The sequence below is a fragment of the Callorhinus ursinus genome, unplaced genomic scaffold (genome assembly GCF_003265705.2).
Source record: "Callorhinus ursinus isolate GAN/ISIS: 27379988/994484 unplaced genomic scaffold, GSC_fseal_2.0 scaffold34, whole genome shotgun sequence".
NCBI classification, from domain to species: Eukaryota; Metazoa; Chordata; class Mammalia; order Carnivora; family Otariidae; genus Callorhinus; species Callorhinus ursinus.
The window spans coordinates 10,253,213-10,277,510 of NW_027397096.1; the positions used below are offsets into that span (position 1 = coordinate 10,253,213).

The 24,298-nt window shown below is 39.3% G+C and overlaps 1 protein-coding gene across 1 annotated transcript in view; it reads right to left on the minus strand.

Moving 5' to 3' along the window:
* AATF (apoptosis antagonizing transcription factor) overlaps positions 1 to 24,298 on the minus strand; it is a 100,244-nt gene that overhangs the window by 47,793 nt on the left and 28,153 nt on the right. The window contains exons 5-8 of the mRNA XM_025851189.2: positions 17,937 to 18,051; positions 15,707 to 15,905; positions 14,599 to 14,763; positions 13,207 to 13,290 (exon numbers count right to left, since the gene is read on the minus strand). Of these exons, the coding sequence (XP_025706974.1) occupies positions 13,207 to 13,290; positions 14,599 to 14,763; positions 15,707 to 15,905; positions 17,937 to 18,051 (563 nt within the window). The remainder of the gene's footprint in view (positions 1 to 13,206; positions 13,291 to 14,598; positions 14,764 to 15,706; positions 15,906 to 17,936; positions 18,052 to 24,298) is intronic.

The following is a 24,298-nucleotide window of genomic DNA, read 5'->3' on the forward strand; positions in this document are numbered from 1 at the left end:
TTCTTACAAATAAAAACAATTTTACAAGAATCAAGTGACAGATTTAGCTATTCGTCCTAATCCATACCAAACTAACAATGTACAGAGAGTTCTTTTGTTCAGAATTTCCAACAGTCCTCATTTCCAGTATTCTGCCCCTTGAACACCAGATGGTTATCTTGGTGTGTATCTTTTTTTTTCTTCTTCTATCTTTAATAAAGGTGGGAAGGAGGGTTATATATCCTTTGGGACCCTAGCTCAGTCACTGTTTCTGGGCATTCTCGGACAAAGTTTTTTTTAATGGCATCAAACAATATATCTTTTGTATTGGAAGACTAAGGAGGAAGTCATTCAGAACTAGAGAAAATTTTACTAAAAGGATGCACAAGGAAAAAACTGGAAGGGTAGTACTAACCTGTGCTCTGTAATGATGTCCTTTAGGGATGAAAGGCCCAGCTGAAACAAACCTCTCCCTGACTTTGCAACATTCTCCTTCTAGCATTTAGACTCCAATAATTCTTCGGCCCCACCAGGGTCAATAACCCATTGATCCTGGCACCATTGCAGCATCCTGCCTCTTCTCCTCATGTGCTCACTCCCCTCCTTCCTCAGGTGGAAGTGACTCCACAGTCCATCAGGATAATCACTCCTGGTATACACTCTCAACTCCCTTGCATGATGTGATATCCCTCTGTCAAACAGATTCATGATCCTTTGGGGACTGATGGGTCTTGGAATTCAGAATTTTGAGGATTTTAGGAGGTAAGACAGAGTATAAAACACAAATGCCCCAGCAGAGTCTGGGACAGCACCCTAAAGTCAAACACATGAATACTGCTGCAGCAAAATATATGAATCTTCCCCACTAGGTGGGATAAATAAAGCCTTATAGGTTTATAATAGCTTCGTGACCTTCCAGATCAGATGTTGCCACCACAAAAGTTTGCCACTTACCAAAACAAAACAAAAAACTGTGAGTTTTCAGAACTTTTTAATCAGAAATGCAGTAAAGGGATTATGTACCTGTACTCCTTTGGCAAAACCCCCAACCATGTTAAATCTCAGTACCTGCATCCATGCAGGGCTGGAGAAAAAGACAAGACCATGGGAACTGGTGTCCCCCATTGTAAGTCATTAGCACTGACCTCACGTGGATTGACTTCAGTGCTACCTGACAATTCCCCAGCAGGTTTACGCTCCACTCATTCTCCCACTCTGTCTGGGGACTCTGCTATACCTCTTTTCTCGCCTCTCTTCTGAAACATCCACTTTCCCTCACTGAGCCATTTCCATCAGCATACAAAGTACATCTCCTACCTTAAAACAAAACAAAACAAAAAAATCTCTCCCAAACCTCCCCTCCCCGCTCCAGCTGCTCTATTTCTCTATTCTCGTTACAGCAACCCCCCTGGACAGCTGTCTATATGCAGTATCTCCGATTTTTCTTTCATTCTTTCTTGAACCCATTCCATCATTCTACCAAAACAGTTCTTGTCAAGGTCACCATGACTCCCACTTGCTGACACCAATGGTCAGTTCTCAGTCTGTATCTCACTTGATCTGCAGCAACTGACATAGGTCACACTTTTCTTTTTAAAAAAAGTTTTATTCAGATATAATTCACAAACTGGTACAATTCACCAATTTAAACTGTATGATTCAATGGTTTTGTATATTCACAGAGTTGTGCAACCATCACCACAATCAATTTTAGAATATATTCATCACTCCCAAAAGAAACCCATTACCCATTACTTGTCACTTCCCATTTCCCTCCTATGACCCCCAACCCTAGGCAACCATTATTCCACTTTCCCTCTATACAGATGTGTCTATTCTGGATATCTCATATATATGGAATCATAAAATATGTAGTCTTCTGTGACTGGATCTTTCACTTAGCATAATGTTTTCAAGGCTTATTCATGTTGTAGCAATTATCAGTACTTCATTCCTTTTTATAGCTGAGTAATACTCTATTGCATGGATACACCACATTTTGTTTATCCATTCATCAGTTAAGGGACATTCGGACTGTTTCCTTTGTGGCTATTATGAATAATGCTGTGAATATTTATGTACGAGTCTTAGTGTGGGCATATGCTTTCATTTCTCTTGGATATACACTTAAAAGTGAAATTACCAGGTCATATGGGAACTCTAAGTTTAATGTTTTGAGGAACTGCCAAACTGTTTTCCACAGAGGCTGCACCAATTTATATTCCCACCAGCAATATTTTCCATATCCTTGTCAATACCTGTTTTTTTTTTTAAGATTTTATTTATTTGACAGAGAGAGACACAGCGAGAGAGGGAACACAAGCAGGGGGAGTGGGAGAGGGAGAAGCAGGCTCCCTGCCGAGCAGGGAGCCCGATGCGGGGCTCGATCCCAGGACCCTGGGATCATGACCCGAGCCGAAGGCAGACGCCTAACGACTGAGCCACCCAGGCGCCCCTGTCAATACCTGTTTTATCATCTTTTTGATTATAGCCATCTTAGTCGTGTAAGGTGGCATTCATTGTGCTTTTGATATGTATTTCCCTAAAGACTAATGATGTTGAGCATCTTTTTACTGGTCATTTAAATATCTTCTTTGGAGGGGCACCTGGGTGGCTCAGTCAGTCAAGCGTCTGCCCTCGGCTCAGGTCATGATCTCAGGGTCCTGGGATAGAGCCCCGCATTGGGCTCCCTGTTCAGTAGGGAGTCTGCTTCTCCCGCTCTCTCTGCCCCTCCCCACCATGCTCACTCTCTCTCTCTCTCTCTCAAATAAAATCTTGAAAAAAAAAACTTCTTTAGAGAAATGTTTATTCAGATCCTTTGCCATTAAAAAAAAATTATTTATTTTTGAGAGAAAGAGAGAGCGGGGAGACAGAGGGAGAGAAGAGAGAGAATCACAAGCAGACACCCCAGTGAGCGTGGAGCCTGACACGGGGCTCGTTCTCACAACCCCAAGATCATGATGTGAGCTGAAATCAAGAGTCTGACAACACTTAACCAACTGAGCCGCCCAGGTGCCCCTGCCATTTTTTAGTGGGTTATTTATCTTTTATTATTACACTGTAAGAGTGCTTTATATATTCTAGATACCAGTCTCTTACCAGATATATGATTTGCAAGTATTTTCTCCCACAAATATTTGTGGGTCTTTTCACTTTCCTGTTTTGCAGCACCAAAGTTTTTTATTTCAATGAAGACGAATTTATCTATTTTTTTCTTTTGTCACTTGTGCTTTTGAAGTGCTAAGAACCCATTTCCCAACCAAAGTTCATGAAGATTTACTCCTATGCGTTCTTCTAAAAGTTTTATAGTTTTAGCTTTTACATTTAGGTATGTGATCCATTTTCAATTATTTTTTGGGTAGGTGTGAGGGAAGGCACCAACTTCATTCTTTTGCATGTGGATATCCATTTGTCCCAGCACTATTTGTTGAAAAGACAGTTCACTTCCCATTGCATTGTCTTGGCACCCTTGCTGAATGCCAACTGACCATAAATGTAAAGGTTTATTTCTGTATTCTTGATTGTATTCCATTGATCTATATACCTAACTCTATGCCAGTGCTACAGTATCTTGATTATTGTAGGTTTGTAGTAAGTTTTGAAATTAGGAAGTATGAGTCTTCTAATTGTTCTTTTTCAAGATGGTTTTGGCTCTTCTGGGTCCCCTGCATTTCCATATGAATTTCAGGATCAGTTTATCACTTTCTGCAAAGAGGCAGTTGGGATTTTGATAGAGATTGTATTGAATCTGAAGATCAGTTTGGGGAGTACTGCCACCTTAAGAATATTAACTCCCCTACTCTATGAACATGTGATGACTTTCCATTTATTCAGGTCTTTTAAAATTTCTTTCAACAGCGTTTACCGTTTTCAGTGTACAAATCTTTCACCTCCCTGGTTAAATTTATTACCAGGTATTTTATTCTTTTGGATACTATTATAAATGGAATAGTCTGTTCACAGCTGGTGTATAGAAACACAACTGATTTTTTTTGTGTACATCTTGTATCCTAACATTTTGCTGAATTTGTTTATTAGCTGATAGTTCTTTGGTGGCTTCTTTGAGATTTTCCTTTTTTTTTTTTTAAGATTTTATTTATTTAAGGGTGCCTGGGTGGCTCAGTTGGTTAAGTGTCTGCCTTCCACTCAGGTCGTGATCTCAGGGTCCTGGGATCAAGCCCCGAGTCGGGCTCCCTGCTCCGCGGGAAGCCTGCTTCTCCCTCTCCCACTTCCCCTGCTTGTGTTCCCTCTCTCGCTGTGTCTCTATCTGTCAAATAAATAAATAAAATCTTAAAAAAAAGATTTTATTTATTTATTCGTGAGAGAGAGAGAATCAGAGGCAGAAGGAGAAGCAGGCTCCCCGCTGAGCAGGAAGCCCGAAGTGGGACTTGATCCCGGGACCCTGGGATCATAACCTGAGCCAAAGGCAGATGCTTAATCATATGAGCCACCCAGGCGCCCTCTTTGGGATTTTCTATATATATGATATATATATAGGATCATGCCATCTGCACATAAGAGATAGTTTTACTTCTTCCGCTTCAATGTGATGCCTTTATTTCTTTTTCTTGCCTAGCTGTTCTGTCTAGGACCTCCAGTACAATGTTGAGTGTTAGTGGCAGGAGCAGACATATTTGTCGCATTCCTAATCTTAGAGGAAAGCATTCAGTCTTTCAGCATTGAGTAGGTAAAAGTGGGTTTTCACAGATGTTCTTTATCAAGTAAAAAAGTTCCCTTCTATCCCCAGTTTGCTATGTGTGGTGGTGGTGTTTTTTATTTTCGTTTTTGTTAGCTGTGTTTTTATCATGAAAGGGCTAAATGTTTTTTTCTGCATCTGTTGAAGTGATCATGTGGTTTCTGTCCTTATTCTGTTGATATGGTGTATTATATTAATTGATTTTTGATGTTAAATCAACCTTGTGTTCCTGGGCTAAATCCCACTTGGTTATGGTACATAATCTTTTTTATGTGTTGTTAGATTAAGTCTGCTAGGACTCTGTGGACTCTTGCATCTATATTCATAAGAGATATTGGTCTGTAATTTTCTTTCCTGTGTTGCTTTTGTCTGGTTTTGGTATCAGGATGATACTATATTTCCTCCTTCTTGAAACACTTTTATATGGAACCTGGGAAATCACTCTTCCCTCACTCTCTTAGCTTACCAGTTGCTCTTTCTCAATCACCTTTGCTGGTTGCCCTTCATCTGCCCAACTTCTAAATGTCTGAATGTCCCAGGACTCGGGGTTTGAATCAATTCTTTTTTTCTCTTGCTTCATTCTCTAGGTAATCTTGCTCAGTCTCATGGTATTAAATACAATCTATATGCTGATGGCTCTCAAATGTAGTCAAGCCCAGACTTTTCCATGAACTCCAGAATTATAGCTATAACTACCTCTTCAACAACTCCATATGAATGTTTTGGAGGTAACCTAAACTTAATATAATTGATCAAAATCATTAAAGCTAAAACAGGTCCATGGAGGGGGAAAAAAAGCTTAATAAAACCAAAACTAAGTTCCAGATTTCTCCTCCAAATTAGCTTCTCTCATTGTTTTTCCCCATCTCAGTAAATGGCAATTTTGTCCTTCCAATTGCTCAGGCCAAAAACCTTAAAGTCATCCTGGACTCCTCTCTTTCCACGCCCCACATGAAATCCAACAGCAAATCCTGTCAGTTCACCTTGAACATAAACTCAGAATCCAACCACTTAGCACTCTACAAAACCACCCTAGTCCCAGCTACCACCATCTCTTACCTGATTATCACTAGACTCTCTTAGCTAGTATCCTGTTTGCCACCTTACCTCCTACAGTTTATTCTCAACACGAACCAGCAGAGAGATTCTTTTGAAATATTAGACCAATCATGGAACTCCTCTGTTCAAAACCCTTTGGTGGTTTCCCATCTCAGTCACAATCAAAGCCAAAGTGTTATAGTAGCTTACAAAGTCCTACAGCACCTGGCCCTCCATTACCTCTCTTTCCTCTTCTCCTATCACTCTTTCTTGCCTAAGCCACCCCAATGACACTGGCCTCCTTCAATTTCCTAGAACATGCTAGCCTCCACTGTGCCTCAGAGCCTCTGCACTTGCCATTCCCTGGATCCTTCCCTGTAGGAAGGATCCCTGCAGGTATTCTTCAGATACCTGCGTGGCTGGTATTTATTGCCTTCAGGTCTCTGCTCAAATACAGCCTTACTCCCTGAACCCCCTACATAAAAACAGTAACCATCCGCTCCCTACCCTAGTATTCCCTTCACCCATACCCGGTTTTAGAATTTCCTATTGTACAGTCACAATACACTTCCCCTAGCTCTAAGCTAGAATGGATGCTCACAACGACAGAACTTTGCTTTGTTGCAGCCCCTAACAGAGCTCCAAGAGAACTTACTATGATGAGGAGAAGTCCTATATTTGCGCTGTCCAGGGGCGTAGCCACTAGCACATGTGGCCACGTAGCACTTGAGATGTGGCCAGAATGACCGAGGAACTGAATTTGTAACTTTAATCTATTTTAATTAATTTAAATTTAAATAGCTACATGTGGCTAGCAGCTACTGCATTAGACAGCACAGCACAGCCTAAAACAGCAGTTACTCAAAAAGACATAGGAGGTATGCAAATATTTATTGAATGAATGATGCAAGGAAGAAAGAAATCTGAAGGCTTCTTTTCTCCTTAACTTTCTACTATAGAAAATTTCAGAAATACACAAAAGTAGGACATAGCTAAATGAACCCTGCAATACCTATCACCAACATGAAGGCTCTTCTAACCTGAAATAAGTTTCAGTAGATACCGGCATCTCAATCCAGCTTGTAACAATTACTACATTCTTGGAAAATAGGGATTTTATATTATCCAGAGTTTATATCAAACAGCATCTCTTAGGGTCTTTTTTTTTTTTTAAAGATTTTATTTATTTATTTGAGAGAGTAAGAGAGAGAGACAGCACATGAGAGGGGGGAGGGTCAGAAGGAGAAGCAGACTCCCTGGACCTAGCATCTGGTATAATAAATGTTAATTGAATGAAGTTCATAATTGCATAAAAGCGATACATATGAATTGTCAGAGTGCAAACAGACATACTCACTGGACCTCCAATTTCCTAAACAGATATATTCTGAAAAGGAAATTTTCAAATGGATTTTCAAACACGTCAGATCAAAGGGCAGCTTAATATGCTGGAAAGAAAATCAAACCGGGAGCAAGAATTCTTGGATTTCAATGTCCTGACTAAGTGGGGTGATCCTATACTAGTCATGTACTTGCTTTAGGCTCCAGTTTGTAAAAAGACAGTTTGGCCTTGATGTTCTTCAAAGATGCTATCTAACTTTAAAGCAATTATGTTCTATTCTAGATCCACAATACACAAAAATTTTTAAAGATGCTTATTAACTTCCCCTTTCTATGCCAAATCATTTTCCCTATAATTTACTTTAAAGGAGCTATACATTGAGTATGATTGAATACGAAGAGATCATATTTACTTTAGGGAACAGGTAGTGTTCCCCATTTCCTGAGAAGTACCAAATTCTTCACTTGGGGCCACTAAAATACTGCTGGAGTCCTATGTTTGATTTATACTCAGCTGGCTGACATTGTGCTTATTAGTATAGAAAAGGCCATTTTGGCCACATATTTGCCTAGTAAATTCCTAAGGTACCACCTGTGTTTGAAAAAGTTTCTTCAACAGTTCTAAGCCAATTCTTATCTCTTTCCTAGCTGGCTCCATAAAATGTACTGTTTCAGGCTTTGTTCTGAGGTTTTACCTTTATTAAACGAGGTAGTAGTACTAAAGTCATGCTCTGATGTTTTTTAAAGCAAGGAAATGGAAAGAAATGAGGGCCAGCTGCATGTACTTTCCCTCGGACACTACTGTTGGATGAAATTTCTGGACCTTGCAATTAGAATGTGGCTTTGGGCCTCCTGTCCTATGCAGCCTCCACAATAGCAAGCCCATGCTAGCAATCAAATGCCAATACTGATGCTGAATTTGGGTCTAAACACTGACAGATCAACAATGGTGGCACAGAAGCCAGAATGTACCTCAAATAAACTTCTTACACATGCTACACAAAATAATCTTGTAATTATTAAAACGAGTTTAATTGGACATTGGTATTTGGTGTGGGTTGTTGTTGTTTGGTATTTATTTGGAATTTATTTATGTATTTATTTGAAAGAGGGAGAAAGAGAGAGAGAGAATGCGTGGGGGGGAGGGGGAGCGGCAGAGGGAGAGGGAGAATCCCGAGCAGACTCCTTCCTGAGCGCAAAACCTGATGCTTGATCTCACGACCCTGAGATCATGACTTGAGCCAAAATCAAGGGTCGGACACTCAACCAACTAAGACACCCAGGTGCCCCAGGTTGTTTTGTTGGTTTTTTTTTAAACCTATACTATGCCTCAAGAAACCTAACTGATAAATTCTCTGCTGTATTTTTGCCATAATTTCAATTTTCAAGTTTATGTACTTCATATCCTCTCTCACATCATCATATAGGTCTATGTGTAATAAGTTTCATCAAATTTTTAAGAAACACAACCCACATCTCAAATAACAGTAACGTTCAAAAGTAAAACTACAAATGAAATACTGCTCTGAACCAGAAGGTACCTGTTTTTTGACAACGAATTAAAAGGAACAGGCTCAAATCAAACTTTAAAATATATTATTAACCATCAACTGAACCACTGGAGAGACATACGCCAACAGTAAGAGTACTGTATCACCATTAACCACAGGAATGGCTTGAAACATCTTATTCACACTAAGATCTAAATGTATGCAATTAAAGCCATCACATCAACTGTCCATATTAATCACTCACCAATTTGATTAAGGTAAACCATCTTGTCAGAAAGCTTGCCTCTTCCCTATTTCTTAACATTATCGACTTTTAATAGTTCACCAAATTAGTAATTACTTGCTTATGGCATTATCAAATATCTAAGTCCAGCATGTGGCAAGGTCAGTTATAGACATGCCCTGATGGCATGTGAAAGGAGAAATTTAACCCATCAAAGCGGTCATCGAAAGAGCAAAACCTATTATCCCTTTCTCTAGACACTCCTGGTTAAATTCAAAGTGACAGGACAAACCAGATCAAAACTAAACAGAGCTAGAAGCAACATACAAAATCCTAATGAACCCTTAGAACCCAGGTATCGATTTGTCAATATCTAAGCTCAATTAGTCCTTTCAGAACAAAGTACCTCATGAAGTGACAAGAAACTAGTTTGAGGTCTGGGATATGAAAAGAATAAAAGCAGTCACTTTATATTGCTCATTGCTAAGTGCAGTCATATCTCAACCTGGAGATCTTGTGGGGATTAAATAAAGATGTCTGTCAAGTACCGATCTACTAAGCCAAGGAGCTGGAACATAACTAGTGTTCAGTAAATGTTAGTCCTTCCTCAAATCTTTAACAATACAGGCTTATCAAGTCAAACATCAACTGATGGTTTAAAAAAGCAAGTCAAAACAAAAGAAAAACCTTACATGGTGATACAGATAACACATCTCATAGAACTCAGCAAAGAGGATAATGAAAAGGAAAAACAGACACTGAAAACATTTCTCAATGGCTCATCCTTTGTGGTCATTTACAACCTTCCTGTTTTGTGAAATTGTCTTTAGGGATGAGCTTTGACGAGAAAAAGGCCAAACGCAAACTAATTCCACTTGAGAGGGAAATTCAGAAATGCCTACAGCAGGTGAACAGTTTCTCTCATAAAATCTTCCTAGTGGGTATACTTCAAGCTTTCAGCAATTCCAGTTTCCAAACAAACCGGTAGCACAACTATAAAGCTAATTTTTACATTAGAATTGTTAAGTAACAGGAGTTCAATAAATCATTTGCTTTCTAAGAAAAAAATGACTTTCTAACAAATAATATTTCTTCCGGTTCTAAGAAAATAAAGCTTATTTACAAACTGAAAGGTATGTAATACCATAGTGAAGTCTTTTTATGGCTCAAGAATGAAATATTTAAGAAATAAAGGTGCGGAAAGAACAGGACTTGGTCTAAAAAGTCTTGAGATCAAGTACTTGTGTTGCCATTTACTATATGGCTTCCAGGAAGTTACTTAACTTCTCAGGGATGCAGTTTCTTGTAAGATTCTTTTCAGCCCAAAAATGATATGATTACTTATGATATCTGATACTCCTCAGTGCCCCCTCCCTGTCTATGTATATGTACACATATGTACATACCTATACATATGTACCTTTATTAAATAATACAGATATATTTTCCCAAAGTTGTAGTAATTTAAGGGCCATTATGAAACAAAGGGAGAGAGAGAGAAGGAGAATGTGTGTGTATGTTGGGTATTCTGACCCTGAACATCATTCTCAGTAGTTAGAGCATTTACACAGCCTGAATTAACCAAGTAAGCCTTTAAACCCTTACAATGAAACATTAAAATTCAATGTGGCTATAATCTCTTCCTTACAAAACATGGACCTAAAGAGTATGGCTTCAAGTACGGTTTAAAAAAAAAAAAGGCGAAGTGTATTATATTCACCACCCAGCTCTTCCATATGACCACATTAAAAAAACACAAATGAAAACTCACAGTCCCATTGTAATACATTGTACCACTTCTGAATGCAACACTTAGCTCAGGCTTACTACCCTGACAAATAAAGGAAAGCACTTTATGAAGCCAATTTAATTGGGAGGTGACAGAAAACATACAGCCATTTTCTTTAGCCTTATCATTGAATTGGCTTCAGCTCCAATCTCGGGCAAATCCCACTCAACAGAAGAAATTAACCAGGTCAGCAGAACAGGTGCTGCGCTCTGTCTGTCAAGGGCCTGGCATCACTACAATTACTTGCACACAATGAAGCAGTAATCTTTACAGATCATCTCTCCCAAGAAGTATACTGGAGAGGGAGAAGAAAACTGAAGGGAGGCAGGGGGAAAGTGGGAAGAAGAAGAAGAACAGGAGGCAAAGAGAAAAGGCAAGAAAAGAAAATGAATGTGCAGCTGCCTCGCGGCTCAGCAGATGTCGGGATGTGATGTACGAGGCTCGGATAAGCTGTCGTAGCCTGCTGCCAAAGAGCGGTAAGTGATTAAAGCCTGCACAGTTCTAAGCACCATATTTAGAATCTGCGGGGTTTTAAGACTTGCACCCATTCCTTGCTGTGCTTCCAGATGTTGGCAACTGGTCCAGTTCCTACTGACTGTGCATGGATGGCAGCAGTTGGTACAGCAGCAAGGCAATCTGGAATGCTTCCGGAGATGCTGTACATTAACAAGTGTCACCCATCATTCACCTTTACAGAAGGCTGAAACAACTCCAATTTGCTGCCACTTCCCTCTTGGGAAACAGCCAAGATAAAGTTGCGCCTGGCAGCCCCATTTGTTTCACTCAGGTGTTTCAGCTGCCTTGCTGACCTCTATTAGTTTAAGTTTTAATTTAGATTAACCCCAGCACCCCAATTAACCAGCAAGGGGAAAAGCTAAGATGTGACTAGTCATAACTCTGAAATCAGAATTTATCGAAGGTAAAATTATTAATTGGGATGAAGGGCCAATCAAGTAATGCTATTTCTTTTTAAACAGGCCTCCAGGCAAAAAAAAAAAAGATAAAAAAATTAAAAAAAATCTTTCAGACTAAGATTGCCAGTGGAAGCAACTTCTCAGTAATTTCAGTTTATTTTATTAAGCCTATTTAATTGATGATGCACTTTCCATCAAACAATGTACACTTCAATTAATGAAGACTGGAGCATTTCTGATTGTCTCCCATGATCTCACACAATTATACCGCATTAATATCCCATGTCAGGTACTTCCTTAGACACCCTAGAACAAAATAGAGTTCCCTACTCTTCTGACAAATGGATATAGTAAGAGAAGAAAAGGAAAAAAGAATCAGGAACTCTGACTAGGAACACCTGAGGACACACCAATCCTCTTTCCTATACCCTCTCATCATTACTTTTAAGGCTCACTCATGGCAATAATTTCATTGAACATTCCAGAGTGAAGAGAGAGATTATTATTTCTCTTCTTAGGGCAAAGACTCAGAGCTATCCCCTTTACACAATCACCTGTTCTACCGGCCTCGTAGTGTAATTGTCCCACGTTCCTTCCTTCATATTCCAAATACATAATATAGTCGTCAAGGCTAAACCTTCAAGAAGCAGTTGCAAATTCCTTGGCAAAAGTTAACACGCTAAAAATTCAGCAGAGAAAAAAAAGAATATCTCAATAAATAATGGCTCAACAAAAGCTGGTGTATCACTGCTGGACAGCATCCCTGATTCTCCAGAGCTAGAAAGGGTACATCCTAAAGCACATTTCATTAAGTATGACTTATCAGGAGACCCAGGATTACAGAAATTATTTTAGTTCTTTAGAACAGCCCAAATGTTTAGTCTACCTTTACAGTCACTAGCATCATTAAAAAGAGCAGCATGCCAGCAATAATAATGTCTACGAAAGAACTGGGGGACATCTGGGAAGAGATTTCAAGAACTGGGCCATATTTCAACTTCCACCAATTCTGTCTGTCTTCAAAACACTACATTATTATTATAATCAATAGTAGCAGACAATCTCGATACATACTTAACTGATTTGGAGAGACACGCGTGTGTGCACGCATGTGCAAGCGCGCGCACCCCCCACCCCCCGCAAAGACGAGACACTTAATAGGCAATAGAACCACAAGTGCAATTCAAGGACTCTGGTATCCCGGCCCTTTAGCTCCATGTCCCAATGTAATAGCAGTAAGACAAGAAACCAAATAACTAACAATGTCCTCTATTAACATTAACAAAAATGGCTGAGAAAGAATAAACCACCTGACTCAAAGAAGTTGCAGCTGTTTTACAGATGCTTTATACTCTGCAGCAACTAACAAAGTAGTTGTAGTCATTTTCATTTCAAAAGGAAAAATACAACATAGAAGCAGAACAACAGGGGCACCTGGCTGGCTCAGTTGGTAGGACATGAGACTCTCGACCTCCAGGTTGTGAATTCGAGTCCCACACAGGGTGTAGAGATTACTTTAAAAAAATTAACTCTTAAAAACAACAAAAACACAGACTCAGAACTACACAGTAAGTCAATTCTATAGATAGCAGTTCTAACTCCCTGACTCTATCTTCCTTGCAAAGTAAGCTACCTTTTGGTCAGAGAATTCTATGAGGTGTTTTAAAATGCTAAAACCTGATCTGTAACAAAAGAAAAGAGTGTAAAAATCACACCTGGTGGTAAAAGTCATCGTCATCAAAGATTTCACCATCCAAGTCCTTCAGGTGGGCATTGGCAGGGGCTTGAGGAAGGATCTCCTATATCAAGGAGAAAAAAGGAAGCAGTGAATCCAAAAGGGTTATCGAAGTAATGTAGCTACTACAAATAATGTGTGTAACAGTCAAAGCAGTTTTCCTTAAGATATAAAGAGCTCTTAAAATTAAACAACAAAAACATTCCAATAAAAAAAGTGGACAAAGACATTAATTAGGCACGCTGACATGAAAAGAACAAATCGTCAATCATATAAAAATATGTTTAACCTCATTCTAATTAAACACATGAAAATTAAATGAGAAGACACAGTGTTATCTTTCAGCTCTAAAACTGGCAACATTCAGTGCCAGAAAACAGAGCTGGTGGAAATGGAAATTAATGCAACCTTTTGGGAGGCAATCAGTAACATCTATCAGGATTTAAAATGTGTATTCTCTTTGATGTGACATTTCCACTTTGAGAAATATTTTCACACAAATACACGTATTATAAATGCTCATGAATGTTTCCTATAGCATTGTTTCTAAAGCTGGAGACAACATAAATATCCACTGTTTGAATAAATTATAGTACACACCCACACAATGGAATACCCCATAGCCTAATAGGAAAAATGAGATAAATCTCTATGTAATGATTTGGAAAAGTGCCTAGGGAAAATTAAATTTAAAAAATTATAAGATTTTATATAGAGTGTGTAACATTTTATGTATCTATAAACACATATATCCATCCCATTTAGTTAAAAAATAGAACCATGTTTTTATATACATATATATCGTTATATGAATAGAAGATGCCTTGTTATAACTATGAACACTGGTTCAATCAGAGAAGCAGAATTTTACTTTTCATTTTAAATTCTTCTGAACTTTGAAAAAAATTAAGTATATATTTCATAAGTAAAAGTTTCCTTTAAACAAAAGAATGTGTTCCAATTATGGATCCTTTTCTATAGTATCTAAATGTCGGACATAAAGCCAAAGGACACACTTCTTTCAGTACTGACATTTCTAGAGAAGCAGCTTTAAAATTGAATTTTTAAAAACTGGATTACGAATGCTTCCATTCTGTATTACGAATGCTTCCATTACCAGACTCATGTCAAACTCAAAAATAAGAGAAGACTACACACAAGTTAATAATCGCTCCATTTTAACAGAACTTTCTCCTCCCATAAACTCTCAGTTTCCAGTAAATTTACAATCTAGTAAAGTAGTGCTTTTTTCCCTTTCTTTCACTAACTTCTTATACCAAGAGTAATACCTACAAGCAGGTGATCAGATTTTTCAGCTGATTAGCCTCACAGAAACTGCTCCTGTCATCACCCAGCATCCCAGAGCTCTTACCAGTTGTCCTGGCAAACTCTCTGGGAGAGGGTGCGTTGCCGGTTCAGGTTTGCCAAGAACTCGGTAGACAGAGCGCTTGGTCTGTGTCCTTCGAAGTAATCTTTCTTTGTCCATCAGAATATGATCGATCTGAGTCAAGATTGAGCGTTCAAAGGCACCAAAACCCTGCAACAACATTAACCAGTGTCAGATAATACAGAAAGTCTGTGCTGAAGGCAGCTACATTGGTTTCTCTATCTTTCTGTGTCAGCAGAGAAACAGACAATCCTCCTTATAGAGGGACTTCGTGCTACAGACTGAGTTTGTGAATGGCTGTAATTGTTCTCAGGGAAAAAAAAAGTAGTCTAAGGCAGGTCTATTACTTTCCCATACCCAGAGATTAACTTCCACACCTTCCATAACTGTTGAAAAATCCATTTCTTTCAGTGTTTTGTATTCCCAAACATTTGAACACTTACAAGGCCACAATTTCTAGAACAAAATATTCTTTTTTTTAAGATGTTATTTATTTGAGAGAGAGGGGGCACGTGTGAGAGAGCGCTCGAGCAAGGGGAGGGGCAGAGGAAGAGAGAATCCCAAGCAGACTCCATGCTGAGTACGGAGCCTGACATGGGGCTCAATCTCATGACCCTGAGATCATGACCTGAGCTGAAATCAAGAGTCGGAGGCTTAACCGACTGAGTCACCCAGGGTCCCCAAAATATTATTTCTAATAAAATCCCAGGTCTGAATGGCAGGAGCTCAGTAAATTTTTCTGTGGAAATGACTGATTACTATTACATCATGACATTATCCATATCAACGAGTTGTAGTTCCAATTTTTTTTTAAGATTTTATTTATTTATTTGACAGAGAGAGACACAGCGAGAGAGGGAACACAAGCAGGGGGAATGGGAGAGGGAGAAGCAGACTCCCCACTGAGCAGGGAGCCCGATGCGGGGCTCGATCCCAGAACCCTGGGATCATGACCTGAGCTGAAGGTAGATGCTTAACCGAGTGAGCCGCCCAGACGCCCCTGTAGTTCCAATTTCTTTTTAGGTTGCCCCAAACTCTGTTATACACATGTGCACGCACACACACACACACACACACACACACACACACTTGCCTTCCCCAGTTTTCCAGAAGCCAGCTTGGTTTTATCATGCCACTGCTGAAGTGTGCGGTTCCTGTAGACTGTAAAGTCAGCAAAACGCTTTGCCATGAAGCTGGGATAGTCCTCCATTTCCAGCTTCCTCTTTGCTGGGGCCCTTCTCTGCTGTTTCGTCTCTTCTACTAGCTCTTCATCTTCACTGGAAATCTCCTCACTGAAAAGCCAGTAAGAACATTCAGTTCAATGGGCACAAACACTACCCAAGTAAAAAGCTAGGCTCACATGAAGTCGAGAGTATTTAGGCCTTCCCTATTCTGTCTACATTTTAAAAAACGCCATAGATGTGAGGGTGGCTTTTTTTGTTTGAAAAGAATGTTAGGGAGGTCAATCAAAAACTCTTGTAACTTTTCAAATAAATATAAAAACTACTGGCTTAGAGATATTTTTTTAAAAGGTAAGCAAACCATAAAAATAAATGAGGTTGTAAAAACATTATTAGAAATGCATATGAACCAGGTCTATACTGTTACAAGATGGTCTTTAAAAATTAAACACATAATCATACTTTTATGACCTTAATCCCCAAATCAATAAGGGAAATGTGTCTCCCTATAACCAATTGTTCAGGAAAGCCGAATAATATTAGTTGAATCAAAAGAAGAGGGCTGAATGTGAAGAAAACTCAAAGTCGTGGGCAACAGAACGGGAACTAAATTGCAGTAAAGGCAACTGCCCAGAGAAAGGAATACAGCCTCTCTCAAGCCACGTATATACTCCCTGGACTACCGACCCCAACACATTGTAGGTGCTCAATAAATGTGAGCTGACTTCTTGTCCCTCCAGCTAATTCAGTAAAAAAGAATGGAGCAAAGGATAAGCCCAAAGGAAAAAAAGCAAGCAGGTACCATATACAGCAGGTTCAAACAATGGGTGGGGGCCGGGGGGGCTGTGGAAATCCTTCATCAAATGTGACAACTTCAGAAAAAGTAAACAGGTTTATTCCATGCTTTTCTGAAAAATTTCCACCCTTCAAAATAACTCCTTTCCTCTTAAAAAGGAGATGGCTGTGACCAGCAATTCCATGGTATTGGCACAAAGTGCTTCATAAACATTAATTAAGAATTAAAATTAAGGGATGCCGGGTGGCTCAGTGAGTTAAACGGCTGCCTTCGGCTCAGGTCATAACACCCAGGTCCTGGGATCGAGCCCTACATCGGGCTCCTTGCTCAGCAGAGAGTCTACTTCTCCCTCTGCCTGCCGCTCCCCAATGCTTGTGCTCTCTCTCTCTCCTCCCCCCACTGACAAATAAATAAAATCTTAAAAAAAAAAAAAAAAGGGGAAGGAAGGAAGGAAGAAAAAGAAAGAAAGAAAAAGAAAAAAAAATAAAGGGGCTCCTGGGTGGCTCAGCTGGTTAAGCATCTGCTTTTGGCTCAGGGCATGATCCCAGAGTCCTGGGATCGAGCCCTGCATCGGGCTCCCTGCTCTGCAGGAAGCCTGCTTCTCCCTCTCCCTCTGCCTGCTTGTGCTGCTGTGCTCTCTGTCAAATAAATAAAATCTTAAAAAAAACAAAAGAATTAAAATTAAGGGGCACCTCGGTGGTTCAGTCAATTAAGCGTTTGCTTTCAGCTCAGGTCATGATCTCAGGGTCCTGGGATCAAGTCCCACATCTGGCTGCCTACTCAGAGGGGAGTTTGCTTCTCCCTCTCCCTCTGCCCACCCCCCCCATGTGCTCGCTCTCTAACAAAATCTTTAAGAAAAAAAAAAAAGATTTAAAATGACAAAATATGCTTTCATCTCCTAATTTCTTTTAAAGATTTATTTATTTATTTGAAGTGGGGAGGGGCAGAGGAGAGAGAGTTTCAAGCCAACTCCATGCTGAGTGCAAAGCCTGACACGGGGTTCGATCTCACCACCCTGAGATCACAACCTGAGCCAAAGCCAGGAGTTGGGACACTCAACTGACTGCGCCATCCAGGCATCCCTCATCTCCTAATTTCAATAGGTCTAAAGAAAAGGCAAGCCTTTTATGGAAGTCCACAAAGAAAAGCAGGCACAAGTAAATATAAAAATGGAAAAACTAATTCCCAATTTATGTGCCATCCTGGCCACCAGTTAAATGTCGGAAGGTCTTTCTGTTTACTAAGTCTGATATCTGCCTGCAGAAGATTTGGCTTTCTTTTTCAAAAAATGATGGGAAACTACTCAGAGTAAAATAAGCAACCCCACAGCTCAATTCCTTCCTTACCTTTCTGCTTTGGGCTCTGTCCCATCTACTAAATATCTAGTGTCTGGGTACTGGAAAAGTAACTCTTCCTGAAGATCTGCCAATGACCTCAACAATGCTTTAAGGGCCTTGTGACCTGGGAAATAGAGCACAGAGAAGGAACAATCAATTATCTACAATTCTCCAAAGTAGGCAATGCCTGTAACTCATGACTCCTGCGCAGTTCTGGCCTGGGTGGGGGGGCCGGCAAAGGGCAGCTGGGGACTAAGAACTCTCTGAAACACAAAATTCTTGAAAGGAGATAATGCCAGTGCCTACTTCACAGGCTTGTTGTGGGGAACAAGTGAGGTAACACATGTAAGGTGTGTAGGAAAGGGTCTGCAATATACTGTGAGTTCTCAAATTTAGTAAGATTGACAAACTCCTTCCCTGCCTGTCATCATAACCAATCGTTTGTCCCTATGGTGCTAGTTTCTAAAGGTAACCCACCGACCTCCTGGATTATCCCTCTATCAATCAACTCCTTAAGCAATTCCTCCTCTTCTCAAGAGCACAACTTTGTCCTGGGCTCCCTACCGCCATCACTGCCACTGCCCTCCCTCAGGAGATCTCATTTGACTCTGGTTTGAGCTGCCACCTCATACACACAATCTCCCCGCACATATTCCTATGAAAAGTTCTTGTTCACTTATGAAAACCCAAGTTAATGACTTACTATTTGCAGTACTGTATTGTGTATTAAAATTTTGCACATCAAAAACATGTTCTTACCTGGTTCTCCACATAGCCGACAGGATGCATTTGTAGTAAAGCTGGTCAGGATTAAGTATACAGTCTACCGCTAAGAACTTTCCGGATAAAAACTGGCCCTCTGAGAACTGAACTCTTACCTTCTTTATCAGCCTAATCCTGTTAAAGGGGCTAACTAGACACTGATAATCACTATTTATGCGTTGGTAGCTCAGACATCTCTCCTACTATCGAGCTTCCACATTTCCAGTAACTGCAAGAAAATCTTCGCATGGATGCTCCATCACTCCTCCAAATATACCATGTCAGAAACAGAACTTTGTTCTTCCTACCTAATATTTCTCCCTTGTCTGACTTTCTCTGTTTAATGTGTTTTCTTAGGCGATCCCTGACATTTTGGTGCCCTTATTCTATATATTTAATCCATTGCTAAATCATGTGATTTTCCATTCTTATTATCAGTAATGGCTGTCCATTCATCTCTGGCCATGCTTCTCTCACACCTTCCCTCTTTCCCTTAAATAACTGTAACCTTCTTTCTCACAAGCACCCCTACTTTCATTTAGCAATCCCTACATTCATTGTTACTTTATATTCCATAGGGACTTCCGTCCACACAAACTTCAATTAGCATTAACCACGGTTTTTAGTGCCTTTCCTAGAAAAGGTTGTATCTTAAGAGACAGAGCCCATGTTTTCCAAAGTGAAACCACAAACCAATTTTGCATTTGCAAACTAGTTTTCAAAATTCCCAAGACCTAACCTTGAAAATCTTATGCTAAGTGAAATAAGCCAGTTGCAAAAGCCCAAGTACTGTGTCATTCCACTTACACGACGGACCTAGAACAGTCAAATTCACAGAAGCAGAAAGCAGAATGGTGGCGGTCAGGGGTGCAGGGAGAGGGGAATGGACACCTATTCCTGTTCGACAGATACAGAGTTTCAGATTGAGATGTTGAAAAAGTTCTGGAGATGGATGATGGGGTTGTTGGGACAAACATGTGAATGTACTTAACTGATACTGAACTATATACTTATAAATGGTTAAGCTGGTAAATTTTATGTCATGTATATTTTAACACAATTAAAAAAAAAAAAACCTTTAAATGTTCCCAAAGCAGGGCATAATGAATAATTCTACCATCCCAGTTCATCTCTGTACAGAAAAAAATCATCTATAGCCCTTCAATCTTGAGCTTAGTCAAAAGAACAGGGGGAAAAAAACAATGGAATATTAATCAGCCTTTAAAAAGAAAAATTCTGACTCAGGCTACAACACATGCATGAACCTTGGGGACATTATGCTGAGTGCAATAAGCTAGCCATAAACAAGTACTATATCATTCCACTTATAGGAGGTACCTAGAGTAGTCAAATTCATAGAGGCAGAAAGTAGGATGGGGGTTACCAGGGCTTGGGGGAGAGGGGAATGGAGACTTGTTTAACAGGTATGGAGTTCTAGACTTAGAAGACGGAAAAGTTCTGGAGATTGGTAACACAACAGTGTGAATATACTTAACACTACGGAACTGTACACTCAGAAATGGTTAGGGCAAATTTTTGAATTCCTATATTGTATACCTGAAACTAATGTAACACTGTATGTTAACTATACAGGAATGAAACTTTATCTTAGGTAAATTTTAAGTTATGTGTTTTTTCCCAAAATAAAAAATTTAAAAGAACAAGAAAAGCAGGTGCCTATCCCTTACTTCCTATAGGTACCATGTGTCCATGATGTAAAATAGGAAATCAGGAACCATGCGGGGGGGAAGCTGCAGAGCATTCTGTAATGTTCATAGCTGCTTGCCCCCAGCAAGCGAGTCATGATGCGACTCTCACATGTAGCATAACTAAGAACTGTGAAAACATCCAACAAAAAGACTACTATTTTTAAGGGCCACTTTCAAGTAGCTGTACAAGCCTTTTTATTTTGTTCAAGTCAGTTTAAAAAAATCCACTGCAGATATATTAGACAGCATATCAATCCAACAAGAAAGCAGAGAGCCAATATCAGTAAATCAAAGTGTGCCTTTCTGTTAATACTCTCTCATATGTTTTCATTTTATACACCCCTTCACCCAGTCAGAAAGTAGCCCTGAAGTATTTAAGCTCCATTCAGGGATAGCACCACCACGCATCAAAGTGCCAATAGACCAGAGATGAAATCTGCAATTCTGTGCTTCTAACCACAAAAAAAAAAAAGAGGAAGAAGAGGAAGAAGAGGAAGAAGAGGAAGAAGAGGAAGAAGAGGAAGGAGGAGGAGGAGGAGGAGGAGGAGGAGGAGAAGAAGAAGAAGAAGAAATAAAGAAAAAGAAAAAAAGTGCTTATCAAAGTAAAGTCACCAGTGACCAATACATGGACAGCTTCCTGTAAAGAGATATAGAAGAAAGAACCCAATTCTCATTTCTTTGCAATATTAGGGCCACATTTCCTTCCACTAAGATTTTATGTAAAATCTGAAGAGACCAGACAATCCTTTCCTGGATACAACAGGCCACATCTGATAAGAGTGAGGAAAGACTCTCCTAGAGACTCAAATCCAACAGTGGATTCTTCCCAGCCAAAATACAAAACCAAACCAAAGCCAGCCTTCTTTTTATCACTCATATAGGACCAAATTCTGTTTGTTCAACCTTAGGAAAAATGAAGAGAATGGAACCAATGGTTTCTAATTCACCTTTTATATTTCTCCTAATTACTGTCAGAGTTACAAAAGTTAAAAAAAGCAGCAGAGAGGCATATACTTTCTTCTCTCTCTGTCTTGGCACGTGGCCACAAAACAAATTGAGACTGTCAAGGATATATATGTTTATTTTGTCCTACACGGTCCATTTCCGAGGCCTTTCCCTTAAGAGGAGATTAAGAAGGACATATGCCTCACTGTATTATCAAGATACAACCTCAGCATCTGGGCACCAGCTTTAGGAATAATTTTCCAACTAGACAATCAATGGAAAGAGTGCTTTACTAAGGGTCAGAAGCCCTGTATTCTGACACTACTACTAACTAGTCATTTTATACTGAGCAGACCAATTTAATCTTTGAGTCGCAATTTTCTCATCTGTAAAATGTAGATAATCCTTTGTGTATCCCACAGAATTTAGGTGAAAAATAATAAACATGTTTTTTTATATATCAAGGCATTTCATAAATTTTTAAATGCTGTGGATATAGAAAGTATATCATGATCAAAAAAATCATCTTTCACATGGTGAAAATCCCAAGTTCTGCTTGCACTGATCGACAGTGCTAGGACTGAACTAGTATTCACAGAGTCCTATATTAAGTATTCATTTACACACTACCCATATGCAAGCATTCTATATATAAAATGTCACCAATCTAAAAACCATTTTCACCTAACAGCTTTATTTTTCACCCTGATTCATCTTGGCTGTTCAATATAAACAAAATTGTAGGCAGAGAATAAGTCTGGACATAGGCACAGTTCATTAATTAGATTATAAACCAATAAGTACAACTTCTGGCAAGGGGATTAGAGGGGGAATGCAGACAGTGAATTTATAACTAAAATAAAGCTTACCTTATCAGTTTTTAAATATCTGTACAGTTATTTTTAAAATAAACATGAAAACATACAATAATTTATGTACAAGTATACATAAATTCCCACATTCCTATTACGCCAGATAAATACAATGAACTAGAATGTATAGATTACAAGAGCATTTTTTTCTCCTTCAAAAGTAACTCTAGAACCAGAGCTAAACTATAGGTCAAAATGACACACGATATATTGGCCTGAGAACAATACTTTTCATTCAAATTCACACAAGCCTGCCACTTGCACTAGTCATCCCCGGCAATTAATCCCCCAAGAAAGACGTTTGATTAAATCTTTTCAAGCAAATCCTTTGCTTTGCTTTTGTTAGTTCACTTCTTGTCAACATCTATTAAAATATGCCTTTAATTCTCCCACAATCTTAAAAAACACTGATTCCACTGTCTTCAACTTTAATCAACTGTATGGCCGGCATTTTTCATTTCATAATAATGTGCTGCTTGGAATTCAAGAGGCAGGCTCAGCATCAATCATCTGGTAAGAATTTTTCCACTGCAATAAATATGCAAATGAGGAGAGCCAGTCAGTCGTATTTCAGGCCCGACTTGCTAGTGTTTTAAAAAAGACACAAATTTATTAATTGCCGGTGGCCAGAGGAATCCTATTACTTTGGGCATTGATTACAAAGCTGTGTGAGTGATTATTGTGCAACTCGCGGGCTACCCAGGCATGAGGAAAAATTATTAAAGCAAGGCAGAGATTATCAACTCAGAATAACAATAAGCCTTAACATTTAGGCCCTAACTTCTTCAACAAAGAATTACGTGAAGGCTCCACTGTATCATAATTCCAAATTCTGTCAGTATTACTGTTTGGGCTTGTTCTATATTCCCCAAGCAGAATGGCGTTACCAGTAAGAAAGAGTACTGCAGGTTACAAATTCCTGAACACCAACCACATGGATGAGTTGCTATCATCTCCAATGTGTGTCCAACGGGAATTTTCATATATCCACATATGTATACACATACAGGTGTGTGCACATATGTATTCCCAGATCTGGATAAGTGGATGTGTTATTATGAGGACTATGGTTTTAACTGGAACAGGATAAGGAGTTCTACCTCTGTGTGTTGGTTGGTTGGTTCTGCGGACCGAAAGCAGAATTTTTTTAATGGTACAAAATAACCACCAGGATAACTTTTCAAAGCAGAGCATGGGGACTGATATTCTAAAATCATGATGGCTAAAGCCAAAAGCAGCCTTGGGTTTCCATATCTCCGGGGGCACTACAGTAGAAGGCGTGCAGTCTATGGAGGAGTCCATGGAGGAAACGGTTTGATAGGCTAATTCTGAATGCAAAGTGTTTTTGTGAGAAACATTCAACCCAAGACATATTAAATCAAGTAAGAAAGAGGACTCGGTGGACAAAACTTATTTTTTTCTCTTAAGAGAATGATGTGGGAAACTGGGGGGGTAAGTGGAAGTTGAAATAAGGGAAAGATGAAGAGACATATGATAAAATATGTTGGGTGAGCCTCCTCACAGAGAGAAGCAAAAAGCAAAAAGCAAAAAAAAAAATCCTTAACATTTTACATTACTGCCACACTAAGTAATATGATAGATAGCATGCATTTGAGTTCTGTGGAGGGACATCCCACTCAAGCTGTAATTTCTGACCAGGCATGAATTTATAAGGGAAAAGAACTGCAGAACTTCTTAGGTTTCCCTGAATACTCCCTCAAATACCTTGATGAAGTGTGTCAATAAATCCTTAAAAAGCCCTATAGGACACAGCAATCTAACTGATCAATGTACTTCCCGAAATCCACTACAGTTCTCTTCCACTTCAAAGGCCCCAGACAACCTCCATTGCTCCATGGTACTTCCCTAAAAAGGGAAATGTTTTTTTCCGCTTTGAACAGAAAGAATAAATGCTCAGAATATGAAGTGCTCAAAACCCAAGCTTATTTACAAGTAATTGTTTAAACTGTCTAACAAGAGTTACTCAGGGAGAGAAGAGATACTTTCATTTTTATCTGATACACTTTTGAACGGTTTGAATATAAGCATATATTACTTTTATGATTTAAAATATTACTAAAAT